Genomic DNA, 25,363 nt, shown 5'->3' with positions numbered 1-25,363 from the left:
GTTAGGCTGTGCTCATTCTACCACTCCCAAGATCTTAGATAGCTTAATTAGATGCACCTAGATGCAAAGGTAAGGCATATTTCAAGGTATGTGCCTTGCCTAGGTCTAGGTGCAACTTCTTTGAAAAGGTGTGTGCCTCAGCCCAATTGTGTGCCTTTCAAGCATAGTGGCTGGGCTAGGGGCTCTGCCCTTAGACACCCAACCAAGCCCTTTGAGGCAGGGTGAGTTCTTTGTTGTCCACTGTCATCTAAGATGTTGTGCTAGTGATCAATTGTTTTCGCATTGCTTGCATAATGTCCTTTAGGTGGTGCATAGATAACAACTAGTGGATTGAAAAGTTACTTTGTGAAATTCAGTGATTAGGCAGCAGCTTTATTGAAGAGCATTGGGATGGAAAATATGGAGTTTTCTCTCTAGCAACAAAATAGAGAAGAAATTTCCCACTGGAAATTAAATCTTTATCTTAGAAGAAACATCAGGGCATGACCAGTTGGTGCTCACGATTAGAGAGGGAGAGGAACTATGTTTCTAACTAGTGAAGGTGTTGGAGCTAGTGTTGTAAAAGTGCAAGGCGCAAAAGAGTGCAAGGGACAATTTGCGCTTGAGGTGCAAGGCGGGGCATGTGCCTTTTTAAGAAAGGCGCAAAACTACAAAAAAAGCTAAAAATAAAAAAGAAGTCAGAAAATTCAAAAAAATATTAAACATAATGTTAATAAAAAATATAAACATAAATTTTAAAATAAATGTTTTAAAAAACAATTATCTAAAATTAAAATACATAAAAATAACATGTAAAGCGTTTTCAAATGAAAATTTAAAAATAGAAGCAAACATATACAGCATTTTCAAGCATGTAAAACCCACAATCTCATTTTTTCCTTAATTGCATTGCTTCAAGTAGCTAATGTGATGTAAAACATATTGCATTCTTGATTCTATGAGTCGCCTTTGTAGCACGCCCCTCGAGGCAAACCCATACAAGTCTATGTTAGGCTTTGAAATTCTTATTTCTCACATGAAAAATCATGATTTCATAACTTTAATTGTCTTTTAAGAAGATATTTTATTGGAATGAATGAATGAATAGACTTGTTTGGGCTTGCCTTGAGGGTGTGGTTGGGGGTCCGGGGGCGGAGCCCCCGGCCCGGCCGTTAGATTCAAAAAAAGGCAAAAAGCGCAAAATTTTGAAAAGGCGCACGTCTGGGATGAGGCACAAGGCGCATCAGGCGCACGTCTAGGCGTGATCCTAGGACCTAGGCGAGGCGCGTACCCCAAAATGCGCCTTGCCTGTATGCCTATACGTGCCTTTTAAATCACTGGTTGGAGCATTGTTAAAAGTGATGCGTTGGGGATGTTTAAGGAATTTTGGAATGAAAAGTTGGTGGGAAGGTGCTTGTAAGGTTCAAGATTTATGACCAAGAAGCTTAATATCCAACTTATATAGAACAATTGCAGAAGTCCTTTCAAGAAGATTAAGATCATTGTTACATGACATAGTGGGGCCTATCAAATGGCTTTTGTTGAGGGGACACAAATCTTAGATGCGGTGATAATAGCAATTGGGTTTGTAAATGCAAGAATTAGAAGTGGAGAAGGGTTTTGGGGAATGGGGTCTCTTGGAGGAGGTGCTGGAAATGATGGGTTTTGGGGAGAGATGGAGGAGTTGTATGTTTGCTTGCATTTCCACAGCATCCTTTCCGATTTGGTTTAATGGTATTTCAACAGAGTTTTTTTTTTTTAGCTACAATGGGGCTGAGACAAGGAGATCTACTATCTCCATTATTGTTTGACATTGTAGCAGAAGTGTTAAGCATACTGGTAGGGAAAGACCCCCATTTTTTTGATAGGAAATGGTAACTTTCGTTAAACTTAAAAGAAATTTAATACAACTATCACCTTCCAAAAGAAGGTAATCCCTCAATCCACAAGTCTTACAAATGGCAACTTTTCTTTTCTTTTTTTTTTTTTTGTTTGCTTTATTTGGGAATGGTTTTCTTCTCTTTTTGATTGTAGGTGGAACCCTCCTGGCTCCTGCCTGTTTGGATGGACTGTTCAGCCCTTCTGTTTTGAGAAACACAAAATTAAAAGAGGTAGGATTTTGTGTAGATGTACAAGGGCAGTGGTAATTTGGACAGTGTGGGAAGAAAGAAATACAATAATCTTTTAGGAGGAGAGGAGGTCGGAGAAGGTAATTGAATGTATTATTCTTAAAATTGCACATTGGTCATTGTGTTAAAACCCTGAAACTTTTTTATTCAGACTTTAAAGCAGAGGGGTTTTTTCTTTTGTTTTGTTTTCTGGGAATTGGGGGGCAATTGCTGGCTCTTTCTCTAGGAAACAAAAACCTCTAGAGGTTTGGTCATCCCCAGTGTCTGGTTGGAAGAAGTTGAACTTTTTTTTTGATACTGTAAGGTAATCTCATTAATAATCTTAAAACCATACAACTATGCAAATCCATGTACAAAGAGAATCTGTACAAGAGGAAAGAACCAGTATACCTGATACAACCAGCCCCAAACTGAAAAGACTATAAGCTCCTCGCAAAGAGGAAATCTTGATCAGAAAAAGAACATGAGTGCCTGTTTTTGAACAATGGGTGATTTGCCAACCAGGAATGCACCATTCCCAAAATCCTTCTATGCACCTTGTATGTGCCGTTTTAGAAATAAGGAGTATGTAGCCTTCTTCCCACAAAGGGGTGCTTGGCAGTATTCTTCTAGTCCATTTTTTTTACGTAAATTAGTAAGACCCTTTTGATTGTTACCTATAAAAAATGATATATTGTATGTGAACTTCTATGGATATTTACAGTCATTTTGGTTGGCCTTGATATACTTGCTTCTATGATAACCTTGTTCTGTTCTGAAGTTATTTTTTTTTCCTGTATTTGTTCTGCACTTTTCCCTTATTTCTAGCTTATGATGATCATTGTAAATAAATAATTTTTAAATTAGGGTGCCGAGTCAAACAGTAATGTGGAAATGATCTCAGTTCGAAGTGGAGCTCCTAGGAATACGGGAAAAATTCTGGTACATGAATCTCCTGCTAGCTCTTCCATGCCCTTTAAGGAACAACATTTGAAACAACTCAGAGCTCAGTGCCTTGTTTTTCTGGCATTCAGGTATGTCATATCCCCAATTAGCTATCCCTAGCTTGTTTAAATCACCATTTATCCAATGCAGGCTCTATCCTTGATTACTTTTTTCAACTTATCTTGCACATGCAGAAATGGTTTGGTGCCTAAGAAAGTTCATCTTGATTATGCTCTTGGTGGCATCACCCCTAAAGAAGGTTAGAAGTAAAGACTGTTTTCCTTAAATTTTGCTTGTAGTTGCAATTTCTCCCTCTAAAACAATTGTTTGTATCTATACCCAATAAAACATTGTTTTCTTGTAGAAAGATAATTATATCTAGCTCAACCAGTAAATTTACCACATGGCCCTCAATGATACAGAATATAATCAATTCACAACTGTCTGCTTTCCAGGTATTTCCCCAGTACATATCTTCTCTACTTGCTCCTTCCTTTTTCAAATGCCAATCAATCTTCCAATGGAATTTGTAGATCTTGGGATCCATTCAAGTGGAATACTTGAACTGAATATGCAAGACCTTGCCTCTCTTATCATATTAGATGTGTCCAATGATCTAAATCATTGCCTGCTATCCACTTGATAATGACCTGTGAATTTCCTACAATCAGTCCTTCGTAGCCCAATGACTTGGCTAACTGCAGCCCTTGAAGTAGGAATAGCATTTCTGCACGTATCCGAGTTTCCATTTCCATAGGACTTGTATGGATCACTAGAATCTAACCCTTCACTGGTTTGCTGAAACTGTAGGAGTAGAACATTCCACTTTCAGGGTTCCATTATTTTATTGGAAAATCTATTGGCCTTCTGGCTTCTGTGGTGAAAACTCAAGGGTTGGCTTCTGTAATTGTACTTTAATTCTTTGGTTATAGATACAACATACAAGTATGCAAGTTGTAGGGAAGAAACTGTAGTTACAGGAATAGAAGGAAGAAGATTATCTTTGATTGTTTTTGTTATCAGTTAACTCATTTATTTAATTTACTTGGGATGTAATAGGTGTTAGTGTAGATGGGGCCCGCAGAGAATTGAATGATGCTAGGGGAAAAGAGCTATCTTCAAAAGAGCCAACTGGCAATAATGAAGTTGGGGCTGCGTCTGGAAGATCAAATGATATCAGGGAAACTGAAAGGGTTGCTCCAGGTTCCTCCTCTACAGGAAGTTTAATAGAAACTGACTCCTTGTCCAAAGACATGGAGAACCAAATGATGGTGAAGGGTAAAAAGGGTCCACCATCTGACTGGGCTGCATTTGCAGAAGAAAGGAAACGGCTTTTAGCTGCAAGAAGAAAAACTGAGGCTGAAATGCAAACCCAGGAGGTGGCAGAATCACAAGGGGCAGTATCTATGATATTGGAATCTGATTCTGCGAGGAATGGTGGAAGGTTTTCAGCTGAGAATAATCATGAAAAAGGTGATCCCGACAATAGCCATCGGTTATTTGGAAGAGCAAACCAGATTAGCTCTTCTGTCCTGGGGGTAAATAGACAGCAGAAGCCTGAGATTACCAGTTGGACCGGAATTGGAAGCCATAATGAGGCTCCTAGGGCAACACTAACATCCTCAGCTGTTCTGCATGAACAATTGTCAGAAAGGGTTGATATTTCTCTAAACCAGTCTCAGATTCCAGTTAATGGCGATAGAGTGAACAAATTTTTGAAGGCAGACTCTCCTGTTATGCAAACAAATCAGCATGCAGATAAATATGCTTCAGCTTTTCCATTAAAAGAGCAGATTAAACCTTTTTCAGGGAAGGATATTGAGCCTCAAACCACAATGCCTTTGAAGGATGTCAGTCAGTTAAGTTCACATGTATTGCAGGGAGAGAATGCTACTTCTAAAATGGAGCCTGTTGTTTTTAATAGCTTTATGGATTCTTCAGTCAGTGGTGGAAATAGTTGTACAAGTGATCAGAGGGTTTCTGAGGGCCAAATGCAACGAACTTTAGAAGTATGCAAGATGGTTACCCCCAATGAGACACTAAAATATGGGAATTCAGTTACAATGTTGGACAAGAGTACAGAACTGGAAGATGATGAGAACTTAAGTTCAGCTGACATGCCACCTTCTCCAAAGTACACCACTTCGGAGAAATGGATTACGGATCAGCAAAAAAGAAAACTTCTTGAAGAGCAAACTTGGGCACTAAAACAGAGGAAGATGGAGGAAAAAATATCTGCATGTGTTGATAAACTAAAGGTATGCACTGAAATATCAATATTGTGCTTAATGATATGTTATTTTAAATTTCATGGTTGCTCTCCTGTTGGTTTTCTGTTTCTGTTTCTGTTGTAGTTGCCTCCTCTTGAGGTCTTGGCTTTGATTGTTAATGATAAAAACAGCTATTTATATTGCTTCTTTTTTATATTTGAAGTTTTCTTTTTCTTTTTTTCTTTTTTGTGAAAAAGTATTGTATTATATTGAGTATTGAAAAAAAAAAGTTTTTTTATACATAGGGCTGGCTATACAAAAAGTTTTGCATACAGAGTTAAGAAAAAAAGTACCAACATTGAAAAAAAGATTGTGGTTGGACTCCTTGAAATTCCTTTTGAATACTTAGGCATTGACATAGTATTCCTTTGAGGTTCGTTTTTACCATTGCCATTTCATTCATCTTCATTTAAAAAATTTTGAGGTTTTTTCCTTTCATATCGTAAAGATATAGCCACAGGAAATATATTCCAAAGAACTTTGCCTTACCATATTTGAAGTTTACTTGTATGGTGATATATGCTAATAGAAGATGAAGGGTTGTTGGAATATTCTTTTGGCATTTTTTACCGTGTGCCTTTTGTACCATCTAAATGAATTCCTAACATTCTTAAACTCAGTCCTCCGGCCTGTCAAATCAAAGTAAGGTTTGCTTTCCTGATAGTCAGAAATGATTGTCAGGTTGCTAATGATACATGATGCTAGATCCATGCAAACAGTAACCAATTTAGGTGGTTGTTGTTGGAATTGTGATGATTTTATTTTATCAAGCTGGAATTAGGCAAGTAGGCCCTCATCTTGCTAACTTTGACACCTAGCTTAGGTATTTTTATTCCCAACAAAAGGGGTTGAAAAAGTGTAGAAGAGCTCTAAAATTTAAGAAAAGGGGAGAGGGAATTGTTATGTAAAAATGATTCTAAATAGAACTTAAAGGTTGGTCCAATGAATAAGGGCTGGTTAATGGTTTTGGAAAGGGCCTGGTTGTCTGAAATGAGGATGGCTATTTTACCATTAAGAGAGGATTAGAGAATTTCAGTAATAAAAAGCACAAAGGGAAAGGAAACAGAGATTGCTAGAGAGCTGAATTTTGAGAATTTTAATTGAAGGTGACTCTAAACTGGTAATTGGGTGACTGAAGGAACTGGAGATAGTAGCTTGGTCCTATAGGGGGGCTATGAGAAGATTCAAGTGGCTAACTTCAAATATAACAGTTAGAGTCCAAAGGGAAAGCAGATTGACAAATGGGTTGGCGGACTTTCTAGCTAAGCAAGTGGTGCATAAGGATCAACTATTTTGGGCTCAATTGTAATTCTGCTTTTGTTTTGAGGCTGCATCTCATGCCTCGATGTGGGAAATCTTCATTTGTGTAACTCTCTTGTTTGATCATTAATAAACTGCTTATTATTATTTATCAAAAAACACAAGGGAAAGAAAGGAAAACAATGGGACAGTAAGAAGAGAAATGAATTAGTTAAGGAGATAATTCAACGATGTAAAAAATAAAGAAAAATAAGAAAATGGAACCTGAAATACTAGAGCAGGTTCCATAGACTAGGATTTGACAAATGAATAAAATACCTGCAACAAATCAAGGATAGGTCATAATGGAGTTAGCACTATTAGTTTTCTCTAGGAGTCAGCAGTCAGCACCTTCATAAGCTTGGAGTCAGCAGCAAACCATAAAAATTCTAAGAACAATTTAACTTTCATTAATTCTCAAGAGATTTTTTTTATCAGCAAAGAAATCTATTTATTCAATTAAATATTTGAAGATAAGTTACAGGTATATGGATCCCATAAACACTAGGTTAACAACAATTCCCAAAATAAGGATGGTCTATTAGCTCCCTGCTTCGCTAACACATCTGCCAACCCATTTGCTTCCCTTTTAACCCATCTAAAATTAGAGTAACTAGAGTTAAATTTCTTTCCAAGTTGGTCAATCTGTCTGAAAATGAATCTGAGTTTCCAAGGTGTTGACTCAATTTGCTTTTCCTATGTTATGATCAGGAGGGAGTCTCCTTCAATTTCCAATTCTCTTGCCCCTAATTGTTCAGCAAACTTCAGTCCTTGCAACAGTGCTTTTGATTCAGCATTAATTGAGTCACCAAAACCGATTGGTCCTGAGAACAAGGCCATCACTACTCCTTGATGGTTTCGAAAAACTCCCCCTATTCCTAATCTTCCTGGATTTCCAAACGAACTACCATCAAAATTTAGCTTTAGCTTATTTAAACCTGGTGGTTTCCACTCCATTCTTATATTTTCTCTAGGTGGTTTTGAGTGTGCCATTTCTCTCCAATTTCTTAAGGAAGTCATCAGTAGGAATACTCATGAACAGTTCCAAGGTTTTAACCCAATGTATTGGTATGATTTTAATGGCTTCAACCACCCCCTCTAAGCATTTACTTTTCTCATTGAAGATCCTTTGATTTCTTTCCTCCCAAATATATCAAACCAAGGCTGCACGTACTACCTTCCACATACATCTTCCCCTTTTCTTCAGTTGCCTCAGGAAATTTGGGTTGAAAAGGCTCACTACGTTTTGTGGGGGAGCCCATCTGCAATCAAAGAGAGAACAGAAATAGTTCCAAATACAGAAACAAATGAGCAGGAGAGAAGTAAGTGAGAAAGGGTTTCACTACAAGCCTTGCAAAGAACACACACATGAGGAGAAAGGCACAAATTTGGCCTTCTTTTCTGTAGTATGTCATAGGTGTTTACCTTCCCTAGGAACATTTCCTAGCAAAGAGCTTGCACTTCAGGAGGAATTGGTTTGCACCATAGTTCTCTCGCAGGGAAATTTGGCCCCACAAAGTCTGGCTGGGCAAGCACATCAAAGAAAGAAGCACAGGAAAACAATCCATCAGAAGTTGGATGTCAAATTCTATTATCAAGGCCATTTTCATCCAGGTAAACCATTTCTAATTTTGACAAAAGGACAAGGAGAGAATCACTCATTGTCTCTCAAGCCCCTTCTGAACGCTAAGTCCCAATTTATACCAGTTTCTGAGGGCGTAGCAACCCTAGCTATAGTTTCAGTCTTTAAGTTTGACAGAGAGTAAAAGTTGCAAAGTGGTTGGTCCCCAAGCCAAAGGTCTTCCCAGAATAAGATCTTATTCCCACACCCAATGTCAAGATGAATGAAGTTAGTAAATAAAGACAATATTTCAGAGATTGCTTTCCAAGGGGTATTTGAAACTGCATTAGCTGCTATTTATGCTTCCCAGCCATTATCTACTGCACCATGAATGCTTTCAATGACCCTGTGCCACTGTTTATCCTTCTCACGGGGAAACCTCCACAGCCATTTTCCTAGTAGAGCTGTATTTCTGTTCACTAAGTTCCCAATCCCTAACCGGCCTTGCTCCTTAGGCCTACAAACCTGTTCCCTTTTTACTAAATGGTCTTTTTCTCCCCTCTTGGCTTCCATAAAAAATCCCTCATTATCTTCTCTAGCTGTCTAGCTAATTTTGCTGGGACTCTAAAGATGGACAGAAAGTAAGTGGGCAAGTTTGCTAAGATGGACTTAAACAACGTAATCCTCCCCCCCATTGAGATGTAGTTTCTCTTCTCAAGAGAATTTTTACAATGATATTATTGATGTACATCAGATCTCTTTGAGATCTGTAGAATAATTAAGTTCCTAATAAATGCAACAAAACAAGGAATTCACAAGTGGTAATTGGCTGGATAGAGAAGACAAATGATGGGTTATGGACATACATTAATGAACGAAGGCAATTCAGGTGGCTAACTCAAGGAATGGATGTGCGTGCCCAGCGGGTTAAAAGATGTGCCAATTCATTTGCAGATGCTTTGGCTAAATAGGGGGCGGAAGAAGTCATTTGTTTTGGGCTACACTGTAATTTTCTTTTTGGAGGTGAGGTAAGAGGGTTTACCTCCCCCCACCTTTGTATTTAAACTTATTTCTTAATTAATGAAAGTTTTTTGTTACTGATAAAAAAGTAACAATTAAAAGAAATTCAGATGCAAATAAATTTCAAAGTTTTTCTCATTCTCTGTCAAATATTGATTGATTTGCTATCTAGTCAAATCTCTGATTGATATGGTTGAAGGTCTTCTCAGGCATTGTTATAGCTGGCCAAATCTGCCAGAATGGGTCCAAGTTCATGGGCTATTCTGGGTGTCCTTAGGGTGACCCTGCAAGTATAAGTTTTGAAGCCCATGACAATAAGTTTGGTTTACATGGATGATGGATCTGTAAAATTCTGATTACTGTCCCATTGATATTGCCACTGGAGAACCATATAGATGTTGAGGAAGGATTGTGTTCGTATCCCTTAACCTTGATTGCATTATATATTTATATAGGTTTCCATGAATACAATGTCTTAAAGTCAGCTTTACAACATCTGATTGAGATGATGCACCGTCTCTGGTAGTTGATCATGCAACAAACAAAGAATAGTCTTAATATCTCCATGAAATGGAAAACTGGTTTTGATCTCAGTAGAAATGGAAAAAAGACCATGAAGAGGGAGGGAGGAGATACTTTATATCATTTTGTTCCCAAGAATCTTGACATAACCTTAAGACTGACTAAAAAAGTTTTAGTTTCAAGCTGTAATTGAGGAGAGGATTAGAAGTTGAAAGGAACTCCTGAAAGATTTCACTATTTTACTCGCTTAGTTGGCATTATTAAGGTTAAAGGTTGTCATGTCACCTTTCTATTTCAATATGTTAAACCGTGCAAGTATTGCTTAAGGAAAAGCCCTGAATGAAGCCCACAAAACATAACTTCAAACACCATATGAAAAAAATAAAATGGGGAAAAAAGATTTATGAGGCTGCTTTTGGTTCCTCAGAAAAAGTGAGAAGGGGAGAGTTGCGGGAAGAAAACCTCCTAAAGGTTTTCCTAGAACTTTTTGTTTTTCACTTAATTTTTTAAGAACTAAAAACAGCTTAAAAAGCCTTCTACTTAAGTGCACAAAAGAGGAAACAATTCTTTGGCCTTGGTACAGAAGCAATCTGTTTGCCCTTTTTTGCTTTTGAGAAGAGTTCCTTGAAGCGACTTTTGATGCACTCTTTGATTTTTTGTCTCTGGTATTCTGTTGTCTAGGATATGATTTTGGGTGGGGGGTTGAAGTTCGTGCATAATGGTAAACACCTAGGAGTTTCTGTTCTGAGCAATTCAGCTATCAAAGAATTTCCAACACCTGGTGATTCAAAGTGACACTCCCTGCCTGATTTCTTACACCTCCTATTGATGAAGCGCCTTGGTTTACTAAGACGGATTCTTCCCTGATTGAAGTTGTCCATGACAATAATACCTGCTTTCTTGTTGGAGCATAGCCAGGCACTGTAGGCTATTCTTTCAGTATAGAATCCGAAGGATCCTATTGAAATCTTCTTAGTTTAAAACCCAATGCATGACTTTACCTTCATTAGATCTATCGGAATGTTTACATCTTGTCCTTTGTCATTGCAAACTCCAAAGTATGTTTACATCTTTCACACCATAGGCTCCAAAGAATGGCTGCTCCAGTGCAATGTCATGTGATCTTTCCACTCTTAGTAAAGAGAGGGATCACCTAGGAATAAAAACAAAGCTAGTACATTCAATAGTAGATTCTAAACATAGCTGAAAAGAGGGAAAAGTGGTTCCATATCTTTGAAGTAAAGAAGTAAGAGGGAAAAGTGGTTCCATTTCTTTGAAGTAAAGAAGTAAGAGAGGTTTTTATTTCCACTCTCACCTTCTTCAAGGCAAAAGACAAACACATGAAGGAATGGACACTGGGTTTTCCATTTTCATTGAAGCATTTCTCCATTGTTGATGTGGGATTTTTTTTTTCTTTTTGATGAATGACAATTAAATAAAGAAGGTTTTATAAGATAAAGAGAATAGAGAATAAACCCCATAATTTGAACAAATACCAATATACAAGATGGTACACAGCATGGGCTGCCCAACAAAATTGCAAAGGAAATGAGCAAGTGCACTCAACCTCTAAGCTGGACCCTAGTCTTGTTCCCCATTCAATGATGGCTCTGTCCAACTTGCAAGTAAATCTTCGAGGTCATTTTATGGTATAGGTATTGAAGTTATGGTTCAAAGTATCAATACACTTGATATGCAAAAATTGCATATCGGATGCTTCAAACAGCCAGAGTACTTGGAAATATAATCAAAGGTTCAAGAATTGAGTCAGTACATCTCCAGTGGGAGGTGTTAACCTCTAATACTGGCCAGATGTCCAAACTCCCTCTATTTAGCATATTAGTAACCTAAAATTACGATATGTAATGCCCAATATGGGGCATATTGTATCGATATTTTAAAGTTTAAACATTTTGAAGTGAAAGAGCTGTTCAACCTAAAGGTCAATGCCTTGGCTTCTCTTGTGTAGTGCCATAGGGTCCGTAACCACTCTAAAGTCCCCTGTAAGCAGTGCTATCCCACCCAAAGAGAAGGAATCCCAACAAACAGTGCCTTAGGATCCATAATCACTCTAGACTCTCTTACAAGTAGTGCATTCTACCTGAAAAACTTATTTCCTTTTTCAACAGATGGTAGTAATTAGAAGTTGGAGAGTAGTGGTGGATTCATCATTAAAATAGAACATAGTGTGCAGAAGTTGGATATCACCAGGGAAAGGATTCATGAAACTAAACTTTGATGGACGCTGTGGGGGGAATCCAGGACCTTCAGGTGTGGAAAGTGTTTTCAGAAATGATGAACTTCATATTGTGGCTATGTTCTCAGGCTGATTGGTTTATGAGACTCATTAAGAGCTAAAATTATGACAATGATAGAAGGGGTTCAATAAGCAAGACATATGAATGTGGATAAGTTGATTATTGAAGGTGATTCCATATTGGTAGTTGGGTGGTTGCAAGATGGAGAAGAAGCTTTATAGGTCTATAGAAATAAAATTATTAAGTTCTTTCCTTTTTCTTTTCTTTTACTCTTCAAAAAAAAAAAGAACAAATGTTTTGGGCACAGTTGTAACTAGTGTAAATGTAAAAAGGAGATACAATAGAATTATTTCTCAATAGGGAGGATGTATATATGTATACTTAATGATTCTATAATTTTAATAAAATTGATGGCTATTGATAAAAAAAGACTACCAAGGCTTGTGGCAACATAGGCACATCATGAGGGAAATCACACAATTATTAGGAGAGCTGGAAGCCAGTTTCACTTGTGTTCAAAGATCAGCTGTGTAGCTGATTCTTTGGCCAAACAAGAGGTTAACAGGGGGAACTATTCTCAGGGGTTGCCTTGTATTAATGTGAGAAAAAAAGATTGACAATGGATAGGGTTGCTGTGCTAGCCCAAACCCTGGGGATTTCTAGAAAGCTAGACACATGGCAATTTTTGAGAAATTCCTGATAAATTTAACATTATTGATTCCATAATGTAAATTTAACATTACTGATTCCCCGTAGTTAGTACGGGGTCATTCACTAGTGTACAATAACACTTGTGTCTATTTGTACATATAAATAAATACACAAACTTTATCTGTTCACACCCGTATATTTGTATACATTTATATGTAAAATAGTTTTAAGCCCTAAGTTAATACTTGTATACATCAAATACTTGTATTTAGTTATATGGATCCAAGAACAATTGACTTCCAACACTATGCCCCATACGGGATGGCTGACCTTCTAACCCTTGTAATAGTCAATAGATCCAAAAAGCTTCTAAACTCTGCAAATAGTTGCAATAAATTGCATTTATACATCATACTATGCTTTACTTTGTATATTGCATATCTGAATTGGTGCAAGGTTGTTCTATGATTCCATCTGCCAAAAAAAAAGCTTTTTCTAATGGAATTTCTTTATTAGTTCTGCTTCTGTTTCTTTATTTCACCGGTATGCTGAATTATCTGTTCTTGCATGTTTGAAAGTTGAAACTCAGAGGTTTCTCTGTCAATTGCTATTGGAAGTGCATTAGAGAATACTAATAGTTTAGCTAGTATAGGGTTGATTAGTGCTCTGATTATATTTCATTTGGACTAAAACTTGTTTTACAGGAAACTGTGAGTTCATCTGAAGATATTTCTGCCAAGACAAAAAGTGTCATTGAACTGAAAAAGCTTCAACTGCTCGAGCTTCAACGCCGTTTGCGGAGGTATCTGTAGTATTATCATGGCATTGTTTTCTTTCCTATTTGTTTTTTTTCTTTCCTTTTTCTATGGAAAAGATCATTGTGGCACTGTAAGTCCACGTTTTTAGTTTTATCTTCTTGGTGAACTTCATCATATTGTTCTTCCTCCCTCTTCTATTCTCCCTGTTTGCACTTTTATACTGTTAAATGAAATGATTGTCTGTATTATTGCTGTTTATCTGTTCTGCCTGTTCCACTCATTACTGTATTTTCTCTGTTTGAACAGTGATTTTCTGCATGATTTCTTCAAACCTATTGCATCTGACATGGAGCGGTTGAAATCAATTAAGAAACATAGGCATGGACGGCGGTTGAAACAGCTCGAAAAGTTTGAACAGAAAATGAAGGAGGAGCGGCAGAAGAGAATTCGTGAGAGGCAGAAGGAATTCTTCAGTGAAATAGAAGTTCACAAGTGTGTCTCTGCATGCTTGATCATTTCAATGATTTACTTTTCTTTATGTCCTTTCAAAGAACCATATCCATTTTGGTTCTGTCTGAGTTAAGGCTGTGTTTGGTTTGGAGGAAAAGGTAGGGAAAACCATACAAGCTTTGCTTGGATTTTCCCTACTTTCCCTTCCTTTCCCTACCTTTTCCTTCAAATTAGACACATCCTAAGGGTGAAATGGGGTAATTAACCAATCTGCCTCTGAAGTTCCTGGGTTCTGGCATTTGACTCCAAAAATAGGGTGATGCAGAACCTAGCAATTTTTCCAATTTAAAGATGCTGTTTCTGCTATTTTTGGTGGCTTTGGATTTATTAGATGAGGTTTCTTATTTAAATTCCTAAGGTTTTAGTGGAAGGCAGAATTAGTTCTCTTTCAGCCTCTGAATTTCAGGCTAATTAAACACAGCTTGCGTTTCTTTAGAAATTATGATATATCTGTGCTGATTGCTATTCTTTCAGTATTGCATTCTCTCTTTCCTATGTTGTGTTTATCTTGCTGTTGTACCAAACAGTGTTTTCTTAATTAATTTAGTTTAAATCCAATGTCAATAAAAACCTTTTTTTGTATTTGTCATTTACTTGCTTTATCACTATCTTTTAGGGAGCGAATGGAAGACTGGTTTAAAATTAAGAGGGAACGTTGGAAGGGTTTCAATAAATATGTAAAGGAGTTCCATAAGAGGAAGGAAAGGATACATCGTGAGAAGATTGACAGAATCCAGCGTGAGAAGATTAACCTCTTAAAGAACAATGATGTGGAAGGTTATCTACGAATGGTTCAGGTATCCTCACATTTGCAGTTTCTTAGTGTTTTCTTGAAGTATTGCTGCTGTTGTTCCTTCAGATAATGTTATTTTATCATCATATAGGATGCAAAATCAGATCGTGTCAAGCAATTGCTCAAGGAGACAGAAAAATATCTTCAGAAGCTGGGTGCTAAACTACAGGACGCAAAGGCCATGGCAAGGCGTTTTGAGATGGAAATGGAAGAGAACCGAGCTGCAAATGTTGTTGAAAAAAATGAGATTCCTGCTGATAATGAAGATGAGAGTGACCAGGCTCAGGTAAGTTTGCTCTTTGTGCACTTCCTGAAGTTATTTTCTCTTCTATCTAATATTTGTAAATCTTTTTTGCAGCATTATCTGGAAAGCAATGAAAAGTACTATATGATGGCTCACAGGTAATGTTATTATATTTTACTTGAATGCTACATGTAGTTTACCAGTCACGAGCGGAATTAACTGGGTGTCTTCCCACATGCAGACGAAGTTTTTTTATTTTAATTATGTAAAAAAGAATTTGGGTAAATTTACTTGGTTTAAGTAAAATATAGTTATTTCTTCCTTGATAATTGTGTGTAAATCTTTCTTTCAGGAATGTAATACATTAAACATTGTTTTGTTGCAGTGTAAAAGAAAGCATAGCAGAACAACCAACTTGTCTTCAGGGTGGAAAACTGAGGGAGTGAGTTGAATTTTCATTTGGTCATCTGTTCTATTGTTATTCTTTCAGGCGTTTCATGTTTATTGTCTTCAATTGGATGGTTAAACTCATGTTGGATTGTATTTTGGATAAACCAATCTTCCATGAGCTTTGGTGGAAGATTAATGCACTTCATTTTATGTAGGTACCAAATGAATGGCCTTCGGTGGTTGGTTTCGTTATACAATAATAACTTGAATGGGATTCTTGCTGATGAGATGGGTCTTGGTAAAACTGTTCAGGTATGGTATGGGTGCTATGTGTCTAAGCTCTAAAATAATCTAACAAAGGCTCCTTTCTGATATTTTATGCATCCTGGGAGTTTTTGGACTTGATATAGCAGGAATCTAATGAGTTGAGTCTTTGCAGGTTATTGCTCTAATTTGTTACTTAATGGAAACCAAAAATGACAGAGGACCCTTTCTGGTGGTAGTACCATCATCTGTTTTACCTGGATGGGAGTCAGAGCTTAGCTTCTGGGCACCTGGTATAAATAAAATAGCTTATGCTGGTCCTCCAGAGGAGCGTCGCAGATTATTCAAGTAATGGAATATCTATATGAATATTTTTGTTTTTCTTTCTTTCTTTTTACTTTTGATTGTGTAGATAATCATTTGGACTTTCCTTTGTCCTGCAGAGATATGATTGTCCATCAGAAATTTAATGTCCTTCTGACAACATATGAGTACTTGATGAACAAACATGATCGGCCAAAGTTAAGCAAAATACAATGGCATTACATTATAATTGATGAAGGTCACCGCATAAAGAATGCTTCCTGCAAACTGAATGCAGACTTAAGGCATTATCAGAGCTATCATAAATTGCTGTTGACTGGAACACCTCTGCAGGTTAGGGATGATCCTTGCTCTCCTGTTTATTCTTCTCACTCTTGCTCTTTGAATTGCTTTGCCATCTGATGTTCATATTAATCTAATTTTCTTTTGACTCTGAAGCTTTATAACTTTGAATCCTCTGTGATGGATTATCTTTTCTTCCTTTTCTTTTGGTATAGAACAATCTTGATGAGCTGTGGGCACTACTTAACTTCCTCTTACCAAACATTTTCAACTCATCAGAAGATTTTTCTCAATGGTTCAATAAACCATTTGAGAGTAGTGGTGATAATTCACCTGATGAAGTAAGTCTTGGTTTTATCTGCTTTTGTGATGTAAAAGTAAACTACATCCTCTTTTTCAAAATAGATCACTTTGTGAGACTCATAAATCATTGTTCGTGGTAATTATTGAGCAGGCTTTACTATCCGAGGAGGAGAATCTATTGATTATAAATCGTCTCCACCAAGTTCTTCGGCCCTTTGTGCTCCGTAGGCTGAAACACAAGGTTAGGACACAAATTGCCTTTTCCTTTTTCAATTATATTTGTTAAAAACTAGAGATCATGCATGCTGGCTGGCTATTTGTTAGTTAATCACAGTATCATCTTCTCTAACTTTCCTTGATTCTACTTTTGTGGTTCTGTTGAGAATTTAAGTTACATTTGAACTGGAAACCTCCTGTAAAGAGGAGCAAGCAAAGGAGAAAAATTACCATGTAAAGAGGAGAAAGCAGTGGAGGAAAAATTGCCTTTCAAAAAAAAAAAAGAAACTTAAGCTGAGGATTGATGTGCAGTGCCACCATTTTTTTAATTAGCAATAGGAATATTTTTTTTGATAAGTTAGTAATAGGAGTACTATTAAGAATCAATAATTCGGCAAGAAAAATACACAGTAAAAGCTTCCCACAAAGAGGTGCGAGATGCAGCCTCAAAACAAAAAAAAAGAAAAAACAAAATTGCAGTTGAGCCCATAATAACTGATTCTTATGTACCCTTTGCTTTGCTAAACAATCTGCCACCCCAATTTCTGATCTCCTTTCCCATTGAAAACTAACTACCATATTTTTGTGGTTAGCCACTTGATTCTTCACAAAGCCCCTGATGTGGACAGAAAGACAAATTACATGCAGGACCTCAAGTATACATCAATAAGCACGAGAAATACCAAGCTGAAAACAGCAAAATAAGTTGGATTTTTAGGGATTTCAGACCTGAACCTGAAGTAAAACCCCTCCTGGAACAGTTCCGCTACAGTAACAATGGCAGCAAGCTGGCCTCCCGTGCGGTACGCAGCGAAGGAGGGATTGGAAGGTGCCAAAATGGGTTCCTCAAAACCCAAGCTCCCAATACTTGAAAACCCTAGCTGGGGCTGAGCTACAGCTCAAACAAGAGAGAAAGAACCAAAAAAAGCCCCTACATAAACAGCCCCCTTCTCTTTTATAAGACTCACTGGCTTGCTGGACAAGCTAGTTAAAATATTTACACATAAGCCCCTAGAATGTTTCCCTCTCACCAACAACTCCTTAGGAGCAAAACTAACTTCAAACGAACACCTAAAAGATAATTTTTGTTACAAAAAGACCCAAGAGACCAAAATCCAACAAAAATGCACCCAACTGCCCCTGACAAAAAACCTGACTTATAAAATGACGAAAGTACCCCTGGTTCTAAACTGTTCACAAAGCTACCCAAAAACAACAATTTGGGATCCTACTACAAGAAAAACATGCAAAACAGAATACATTCACACATTTTTTTTTCTTTCTTTTCTTTTTTTCCTTTTTTTTCTTGCCTCATCATTCCTGCCGGGTTAAAAAGAGCTCGATCCTGTGCGAGCAGCAATTTTAGCAGCCTTGCACATGTTTCCATCTAGCTTCATAAACTCCTTTTCACTAATCCAAGAGTTCTCAATTTATGGTTTCCCTTTCCACTTGACCAAAAACCTAAAATAGGCCCCATTTCGAGTGTTGGTGACTCGGACATCTTCTACACCCTCTACTTGTTCAAACTCATTAGAACTACTGGTCTTTTGTGCTTGTCCTCGCCCATCCTTTGTTGTTGGTTCTAGGTCCCCATGGTAATCAAAGAGGTCCGCTACATTAAAAATGGGTGAAATGGACAAATCAGTTGGTAGCTCAATTTCATATGCATTGTCACGAAACCGTCTCAGCACTTGACGTGGACCGATCTTTTTCTACTTCAACTTATGGTAGGTTCCAACAGGAAACTTCTCAGGCCACAAATAAACCATGACTAGATCGCCCTTATGAAACTCTTTCATCCGGTAATGCTTATCCTTAGCTTTGTTATACCTTTAGTTGCTTTCTTTTAGCTTATGTTGTACATTCTCTTGAATCTCTCGAATGGATTCAGTTAAAGCTTCGGCATCATCACTCATTCGCCGCAACCCTGTTATAGGAGCTAGATCAACAACACTTTTAAGTAACCGACCGTACACAACCTCAAAAGGAGTCTTCCTTGTAGATCTATTAACTTAATCATTAAAGGCAAATTCAGCTTGTGGTAGGATAAGATCCCATTGCTTTATGTAATCTCCAACTAGGCTCCTCAACAAGTTGCCTAAGCTTCGGTTAACCACTTTAGTTTGTCCATTTGTTTGTGGGTGAAATTTACTGCTATATTGTAGGGTAGTACCCATACACTTCCATAAAGTTCTCCAAAAGTGGCTAAGGAATCTTGTGTCACGATCTGATGTGATAGATCTTGGCAGTCCATGCAACTGAACAACTTCTTTGAAAAACAATTTAGCTACATGAGAAGCATCAGAAGCCTTTTGTTAACCAATAAAGTCGGTTTATTTAGAGAAACGATCAACCACAACAAAAATAGAGTCATTACCCCTAGCTGTTCTTGGCAACCCTAACACAAAATCCATAGTAATATCAGTCCATGGTGCTTCTGGTATGGGTAAGGGAAGATACAAACCTGCAATTTGATGTTGACCCTTAGATGTTTGGCACTTGTGACATTTATCAACATAATAGAACACATACTTTTGTAGCCTTGGCCAAAAGTACCTTTCGGAGACCATTTCAAGTGTCTTCTTGCGACCAAAATGTCCTTTGCTATGCAAATCAGCATTGAGTAATGCCCTCAAGGATCTTGATGGAATACATAACCTATTTCCCATGAATATCCTTGTCACCTGCTGTATAGCTTCTACAAATAGGGCCAAAATAAGGGTCATCTTGGTATTGGTCTTTGATGGAGCTGAATCCCACAACATTAGTAGACATTGTTGACACCAAGTGAACTCTCCTACTAAGAGCATCAGCTACCTGGTTTTGCTGTCCAATCTTATGCTTCAAAACAAAATTATATTCTTTTAGAAAGTCAACCCATTTAGCATGTCTTCCCCAGTGATTTAAAAGGCGCGCTCAGGCGAGGCGCATTTTGGGTTATGCGCCTCGCCCAGGTCCTAGGCGCATTTTGGGGTATGCGCCTCGCCTAGGTCCTAGGCGCACCTCTTTCAAAAGGCACGCGCCTGATGCGCCTCAGCCCAGCCCAGGCGTCCGCCTCAGCCCAGTCCAGGCGTGCGCCTCAGCTCTAAGAACCCCTTATTTGCTTACGTTGTTCATTCATTTATTGCAATAAAATATCTTCTTAAAAGGCAATGAAATTTGTAAAATCATTATTTTTTGTGAGAAATAAGAATTTCAAACCCTAACATAGACTTGTTCGGGCTTGCCTCGAGGGGCGTGCCACAAAGGCGACTCAGAATCAAGAATGCAATATGTTTTACATCACATTAACTACTTGAAGCAATGCAATTAAGGAAAAAAAGAGATTGTGGGTTTTACATGCTTGAAAATGCTTTATATGTTTGCAGATTGTGGGCTTTACATGATTGTGATTAGTAGGATCATTACTAAGGTTGACAGTGAAGATGCCATTAGGGGTTGGAGAATAGGGAGACACCAAGTCCCCGTCACCCACCTTCAGTTTGCAGATGACCTAATGATCTTTTATGAAGGAAGTTTTAGCGAAAAGGTAGCAAACCTAAAGGAGCTAATCGAAGGATTTGAAAGTATTTCTAATTTGAGAATAAATTTGGAAAAGAGCTGCATAGCGGGTATAAATTTGGAGGTAGGGGAGGTCGAGGCTATTGCGGAGTGTCTTGAGTGTTCCACCTCTGCTTGGCCTATGTCATATTTAGGGCTTCCTTTAGGGGCAAATCCCAGGGAGAGTAGATTTTGGACCCCGGTGATAGAAAAGTTTGAGAAGAGATTAGCCTCATGGAAGAAGAATTATATCTCTTTAGGAGGGAGAATTACCCTAATAAGAGCTACCTTGGCTAACTTACCTACCTATTATTTGTTTGTTTTTAGGATATCAGTTAGGGAAGCTAGGAAACTGGAGAAGTTGATGAGAGATTTCTTATGGGAGCCGGGACAAGAAAAAAAGGATCACTTGGTTAATTGGGAAATTGTGTGCAGAATTAAAGAAGAGGGGGGTTTGGGACTTGGGAGGGTAAATAGAAAAAATCAAACCCTGTTAGGGAAATGGTTATGGCGATGGCCTTTGGAAAGAGAGAGATTGTGGCATGAGGTGGTGGGAAGCATTCATGGGAGGTCAGAGAATGGATGGGATGCTGGTGTATCGAGGCAAGCTAACCTAGCAGCACCTTGGAAGGCTATTCACAACACCCTTCCTCAATTCCTCAATTTTATCAGGTATGAAGTTTGTTCTGGCAACTCTGTCCTTTTTTGGGAGGATATTTGGGTAGGAGACACACCATTAAAGGATTTGTTCCCTTCGCTTTTTTCTATTTCTTTGTACAAAAAAGAGGTGGTCTCAAAATTTGTCTCACCTTTGGGAACACCCTTAGATCCTACTTGGGATTTTGGGTTTCGTAGAGGTCTTAGGGATGTTGAAATTGATTCTCTTTCTGCTTTGCTTGGTTGTCTTAATCAGGTTTGTTTGGATCCCTCCAAGCCAGATAAGAGGGTTTGGACTCCTAGACCCAATGGAACCTTCACTTGTGCTTCTTTCTTCAAGTCCATCTCTCAACTTTCTACTCACCAACCCTTTCTGTCAAAAGAAATTTGGTGTAGGCTAGTTCCTCCAAAAATTATGGTATTTTGTTGGGAAGTATTCCATGGGAAAGTTAACACTTTCGATAACCTACAAAAGAGAAGACCTTTCCTTTGTATTCTCCTAATTGGTGTATCCTCTATAGAGCTCACGGTGAGGATTGTTACCATATATTAATATCTTGTCCCTTTTCTACCGACCTTTGGGCTTGGCTACTTTCGTTGTTTGGGGGTAGTTGGAGTCTACCAGCAGAAGTTCACATGCTCTTCAACCATTCTACCTTTTATTGGCCTACAAAAATAGGGAGAATTATGTGGAGATGTGCTCGTGCTGCTTTGATTTGGACTCTTTGGGAAGAAAGAAATCTTAGAATTTTTCAAGAAAAGGAAAGGAGCAGCCAGGATTTGAAAGACTGTGTGTTAAATAGGGCAATACATTGGTTGAAGACCTTGGAAATCTTTCATCAATTCTCCTTTAATGACCTCTGGAGAAATTGATCAGCAGTAGCGAGGTGTTCATCTCTAAAGGACAAATCAATTACAAGCTGGTCTCCTCCATCCGAAGGCTCACTAAAGTTGAACTTTGATGGAAGTAGCATGGGTAATCCAGGATTATCCGGAATGGGGGGTGCTTTGAGAAATGAGAAGGGAGAGATTTTGTTGCTCTACTTAGGTCCCTTGGGAATTGGGGACTCCATCAGGGCAAAACTTTTGGCTGTTGTACAAGGGGTGCAATTTGCAAACCAACTGGGGATACAACACCTAACAATCGAGGGGGATTCCAAAGTGGTGGTGGATTGGTTGAAAAATCCTGAAGTGGCTATGTTGGTTGAAATGAAGAAATTTAGTTGGTTGACAAGGAATATGTTGGTCACTATATAGTGGGTGGGGAGATCAGCAAATACTTTGTCAGATGTGTTAGCTAAGCAAGGGGTGAATAGGGAAGAATTGTTTTGGGCTCAGTTGTGATTCTTGCTTTTCTTTCCTAGTTTACTTGTAAGATTCAAGGAGGGGCTGCAGCTCGCGCCTCTCCCTGGGATGTTGTATGAACTCACTCTAAATCTGCTTCTGAATTAATAAATTTATTGTCACTCATCAAAAAAAAAGATGGGAAGGAAATATGGTGGCACCACATTTGGGATTATACTATTAACAATGCTATAAATCGGATTAAAGCCCCGAACTTGTTTTCACACTTTTCCTTTGGTGATGTTTGGCAGTATTAGGAAGTGGTTGCAAAAAGTTCTATTGCCAAAGATAAACCTGTGATAGATTGGAGGCCCTCTGAAGAAGGATTTATCAAGCTAGATTTTGTTGGCTGTAGACCTGTAGTCTAGGCAATCCTGGGTCCTATGGTATTGGGGGAGTGTTCAAAAATGTAGTAAGGTCAGATTATAGAATTATTCTCGGGTCCCATATGAGTGGGGGTGCTGTTAATGCAGAAAGTCCGTAGTCCTGCAGAGAGCAGAGATTGCTAAAGAGCTAGGCTGATTGAAGGTGACTCCAAACTGGCAATTGGGTGGCTGATGGAACCAAAGACAGTGGCTTGGTTCTTTAGGGGGGCTGATGAGGCAAGAAAAAAAAAAGAAAAAAAAAGTGTGAATGTATTCTGTTTTGCATGTTTTTCTTGTAGTAGGATCCCAAATTGTTGTTTTTGGGTAGCTTTGTTGATAGTTTGGGACCAGGGGTATTTTCGTAGTTTTGGACAAAAAGTTCAAGCTATTCAAGAGTGGCCAAGACCAAAGACCTTAACTAAAATTTGTAGTTTCCATGGGCTAGCAACATTTTATCGTCGGTTTATAAAGAATTTCAACACTATTATGGCACCCATTATTGAATGCTTGAAAGGAGGTGAGTTTACTTGGATTCCCGCAGCTGAGAAAAGCTTCCAAGAGCTAAAGATGAGGATGACAAAGGCTCCAATATTGGGTTTACCTGATTTTAACAAGCTCTTTGAAGTTGAATGTGATGCATCCCATGTAACAACACAATATCGGGTTATTCCCTTCGGAGTAGGTCTTTGATCACCCTTCTCTTTCTTGCACTCCCTAACCCTCTTACATTCCAGTTAATAATTTTCATCGAGACAAAATAGCAATAAAAACCCGTGAAAAGGCCATAATCTCCTCATTTTAGGCCCTTCCTCCTATCTCTCTTACCACTGAATTCTAAATTCCCCTCAATGTCTGAGATTAGCCTTTCCACTTCAGATCTTTTTTTCTTCTTTGTTCCTTTTTTCCCCCCCTTCTTAATACAACAATCATCCTTTTTCTTTTTTCCATCCTTTCCAGCCAATGTCCGTGGAAGAATTTTACCCTGCTCACACTTATTTTGGCTACAACATGTCTCTAAGAATCCTTCCTTTTTTTTAGTTCCTCCATCAGTGTACAGATCAACTCCCAAATTCTGTCCGCCTCCCCCTTAATACTTCCTTCCATCACCCTCTCTCCTCCTTCCACTATCAACCTCTCTCTTGCATCAGAACCTCCTGGATGGGAAGCTAGAATATCTGTTACAAGCATAGCAGACAAGTCAGTACCTAAAAAAGAATTGACACCCATACCTGGTAGGACGGGGGTAGGACTAGAATCACTGGAATTGAATTGCTGACATGTGACAAATGGTTTTAAGGCCTTTCCCCTTTTTGGACAAAGTTGTGAAGTAGACATAGTGAAAGAATCACTTCCTGACGACCTACCCACTTGAAAACCTTTCTCTGTGTTTCCGACACTGGAATACCCACATCCATCCTCACGGCTGATTCTTGTCCCTCTCCACCAACATCCTGTAATTCATTAGACTCAGGGTCAGCTCCCTCGACGAAGGGAAGAGGAGTTTTCACAGCTTTAGGACCATTTTCTTCACCATTTCTAGTCTTCCCGCCACCTGCCTCTTCAATCTCTTCCTCTAAAAACAACAACTCTATATGCAAACTGTCTATTTCAAGTAAATCATTGTTGCTTTTCGGAGACAGACTTCCCAAACTTAAAGTTTCGTCTCTATCAGAATCGTCACTGCTGTTTTGTTCACTCAACCAATCTTCAAACCCTGTTATGTTCAAATCACTAGGCTTCAGGTATCTCGGGTTGCGCCTATCTGGTGAGAGACGGTTTGCCAGGTTCGATGGGACCCAGTGTAGAAAGCCTCGAGACTGAGAGTCTTGAGATTTTGCGCCTAAACTGTTCGATTGAAAGGAGGGATTCGGGGTAGAAGAAGATAGATGCTTAATCTCGTCTATCAGCTCATCCCTCCTCCCAGTCACATGCTTACTTAAAGGGTCCCTTGGCCCATCTGTCTTGTAATGGGCCTTGGGCTCAAAACTTGTAATATAAGAACCCAACTTTAAAGCCTTTATGTGAGTTGCCTTCTCCGGCCCACCAGAAAAGGGATCCACTCGACTGGGCCCATTTTCTAAGTCTTTTTGTCCCACGTGACGTCTTAACAAATCACGCCCCCTGTTTTAATGGTCGAACCAGCAACCCTCCCTGTCTGAGGTTGCTGGTTCAACCCTCTCTCTTTAGACACTGGTAAATTTTTGTCTATTTCCCCTCACACCACCTGCACAAAAGATTTGCCATTTGTCATATCCTTTTCTTGCTTTCTACAGGTTTGACCTTCCATCTGCCCCAAAGCTTTTTGGCTTCCCAGAATTTGTTGGCCCTTTTTAGTGAAACATTCCTTCCCATTTGAATTAACCAATCTCACAAGTCCACGTAATGCTTCTTCTTCCTCCTCCCCTCCTACCATACGAGCCTTCTTCCACAGCCCTGCTTCAATGGAGGATGCTAGCCACACAGAGACAAAACTCTCCTCTATTCGTACCTCTACCTTTCGTGGAATGTCTTCTGGCTTCACACCACTTAGCAGGATTGCTACTGAATAAAGATCGCCCCAGAAAGCTCCTTTCAAGATTCCTCCACACAATACTGCTATAGACTCTGCTACTTCTTGTTTCCATAGATGAAATGGCAAGCCTATTACACGCACCACCACACTATCTTCAACAAATAAATCCTTGGAGTTGGATGTTGGATTCCATTTAAAGACTGTGAATGATCCAAAATCAGCCTGAACATTGATAGCTGATATTTCCA

General features: G+C 38.6%; 1 protein-coding gene across 4 annotated transcripts in view; it reads left to right on the top strand.

Moving 5' to 3' along the window:
* SYD (P-loop containing nucleoside triphosphate hydrolases superfamily protein) overlaps positions 1-25,363 on the top strand; it is a 61,399-nt gene that overhangs the window by 6,579 nt on the left and 29,457 nt on the right. For all 4 annotated transcript variants that reach the window (XM_010248815.3, XM_088900664.1, XM_010248814.3 and 1 more), the window contains exons 5-18: positions 2,955-3,121; positions 3,227-3,291; positions 4,092-5,290; positions 13,318-13,415; positions 13,678-13,863; positions 14,498-14,678; positions 14,766-14,960; positions 15,033-15,076; positions 15,304-15,360; positions 15,524-15,620; positions 15,748-15,920; positions 16,016-16,229; positions 16,394-16,519; positions 16,633-16,722. In XM_010248815.3, the coding sequence (XP_010247117.1) occupies positions 2,955-3,121; positions 3,227-3,291; positions 4,092-5,290; positions 13,318-13,415; positions 13,678-13,863; positions 14,498-14,678; positions 14,766-14,960; positions 15,033-15,076; positions 15,304-15,360; positions 15,524-15,620; positions 15,748-15,920; positions 16,016-16,229; positions 16,394-16,519; positions 16,633-16,722 (2,892 nt within the window). The remainder of the gene's footprint in view (positions 1-2,954; positions 3,122-3,226; positions 3,292-4,091; positions 5,291-13,317; positions 13,416-13,677; positions 13,864-14,497; positions 14,679-14,765; positions 14,961-15,032; positions 15,077-15,303; positions 15,361-15,523; positions 15,621-15,747; positions 15,921-16,015; positions 16,230-16,393; positions 16,520-16,632; positions 16,723-25,363) is intronic.

The sequence above is a fragment of the Nelumbo nucifera genome, chromosome 3 (assembly GCF_055504915.1).
Source record: "Nelumbo nucifera cultivar China Antique chromosome 3, China Antique-T2T, whole genome shotgun sequence".
Classification (NCBI taxonomy): domain Eukaryota; kingdom Viridiplantae; phylum Streptophyta; class Magnoliopsida; order Proteales; family Nelumbonaceae; genus Nelumbo; species Nelumbo nucifera.
This window is presented reverse-complemented; position numbering and strand designations above follow the sequence as displayed.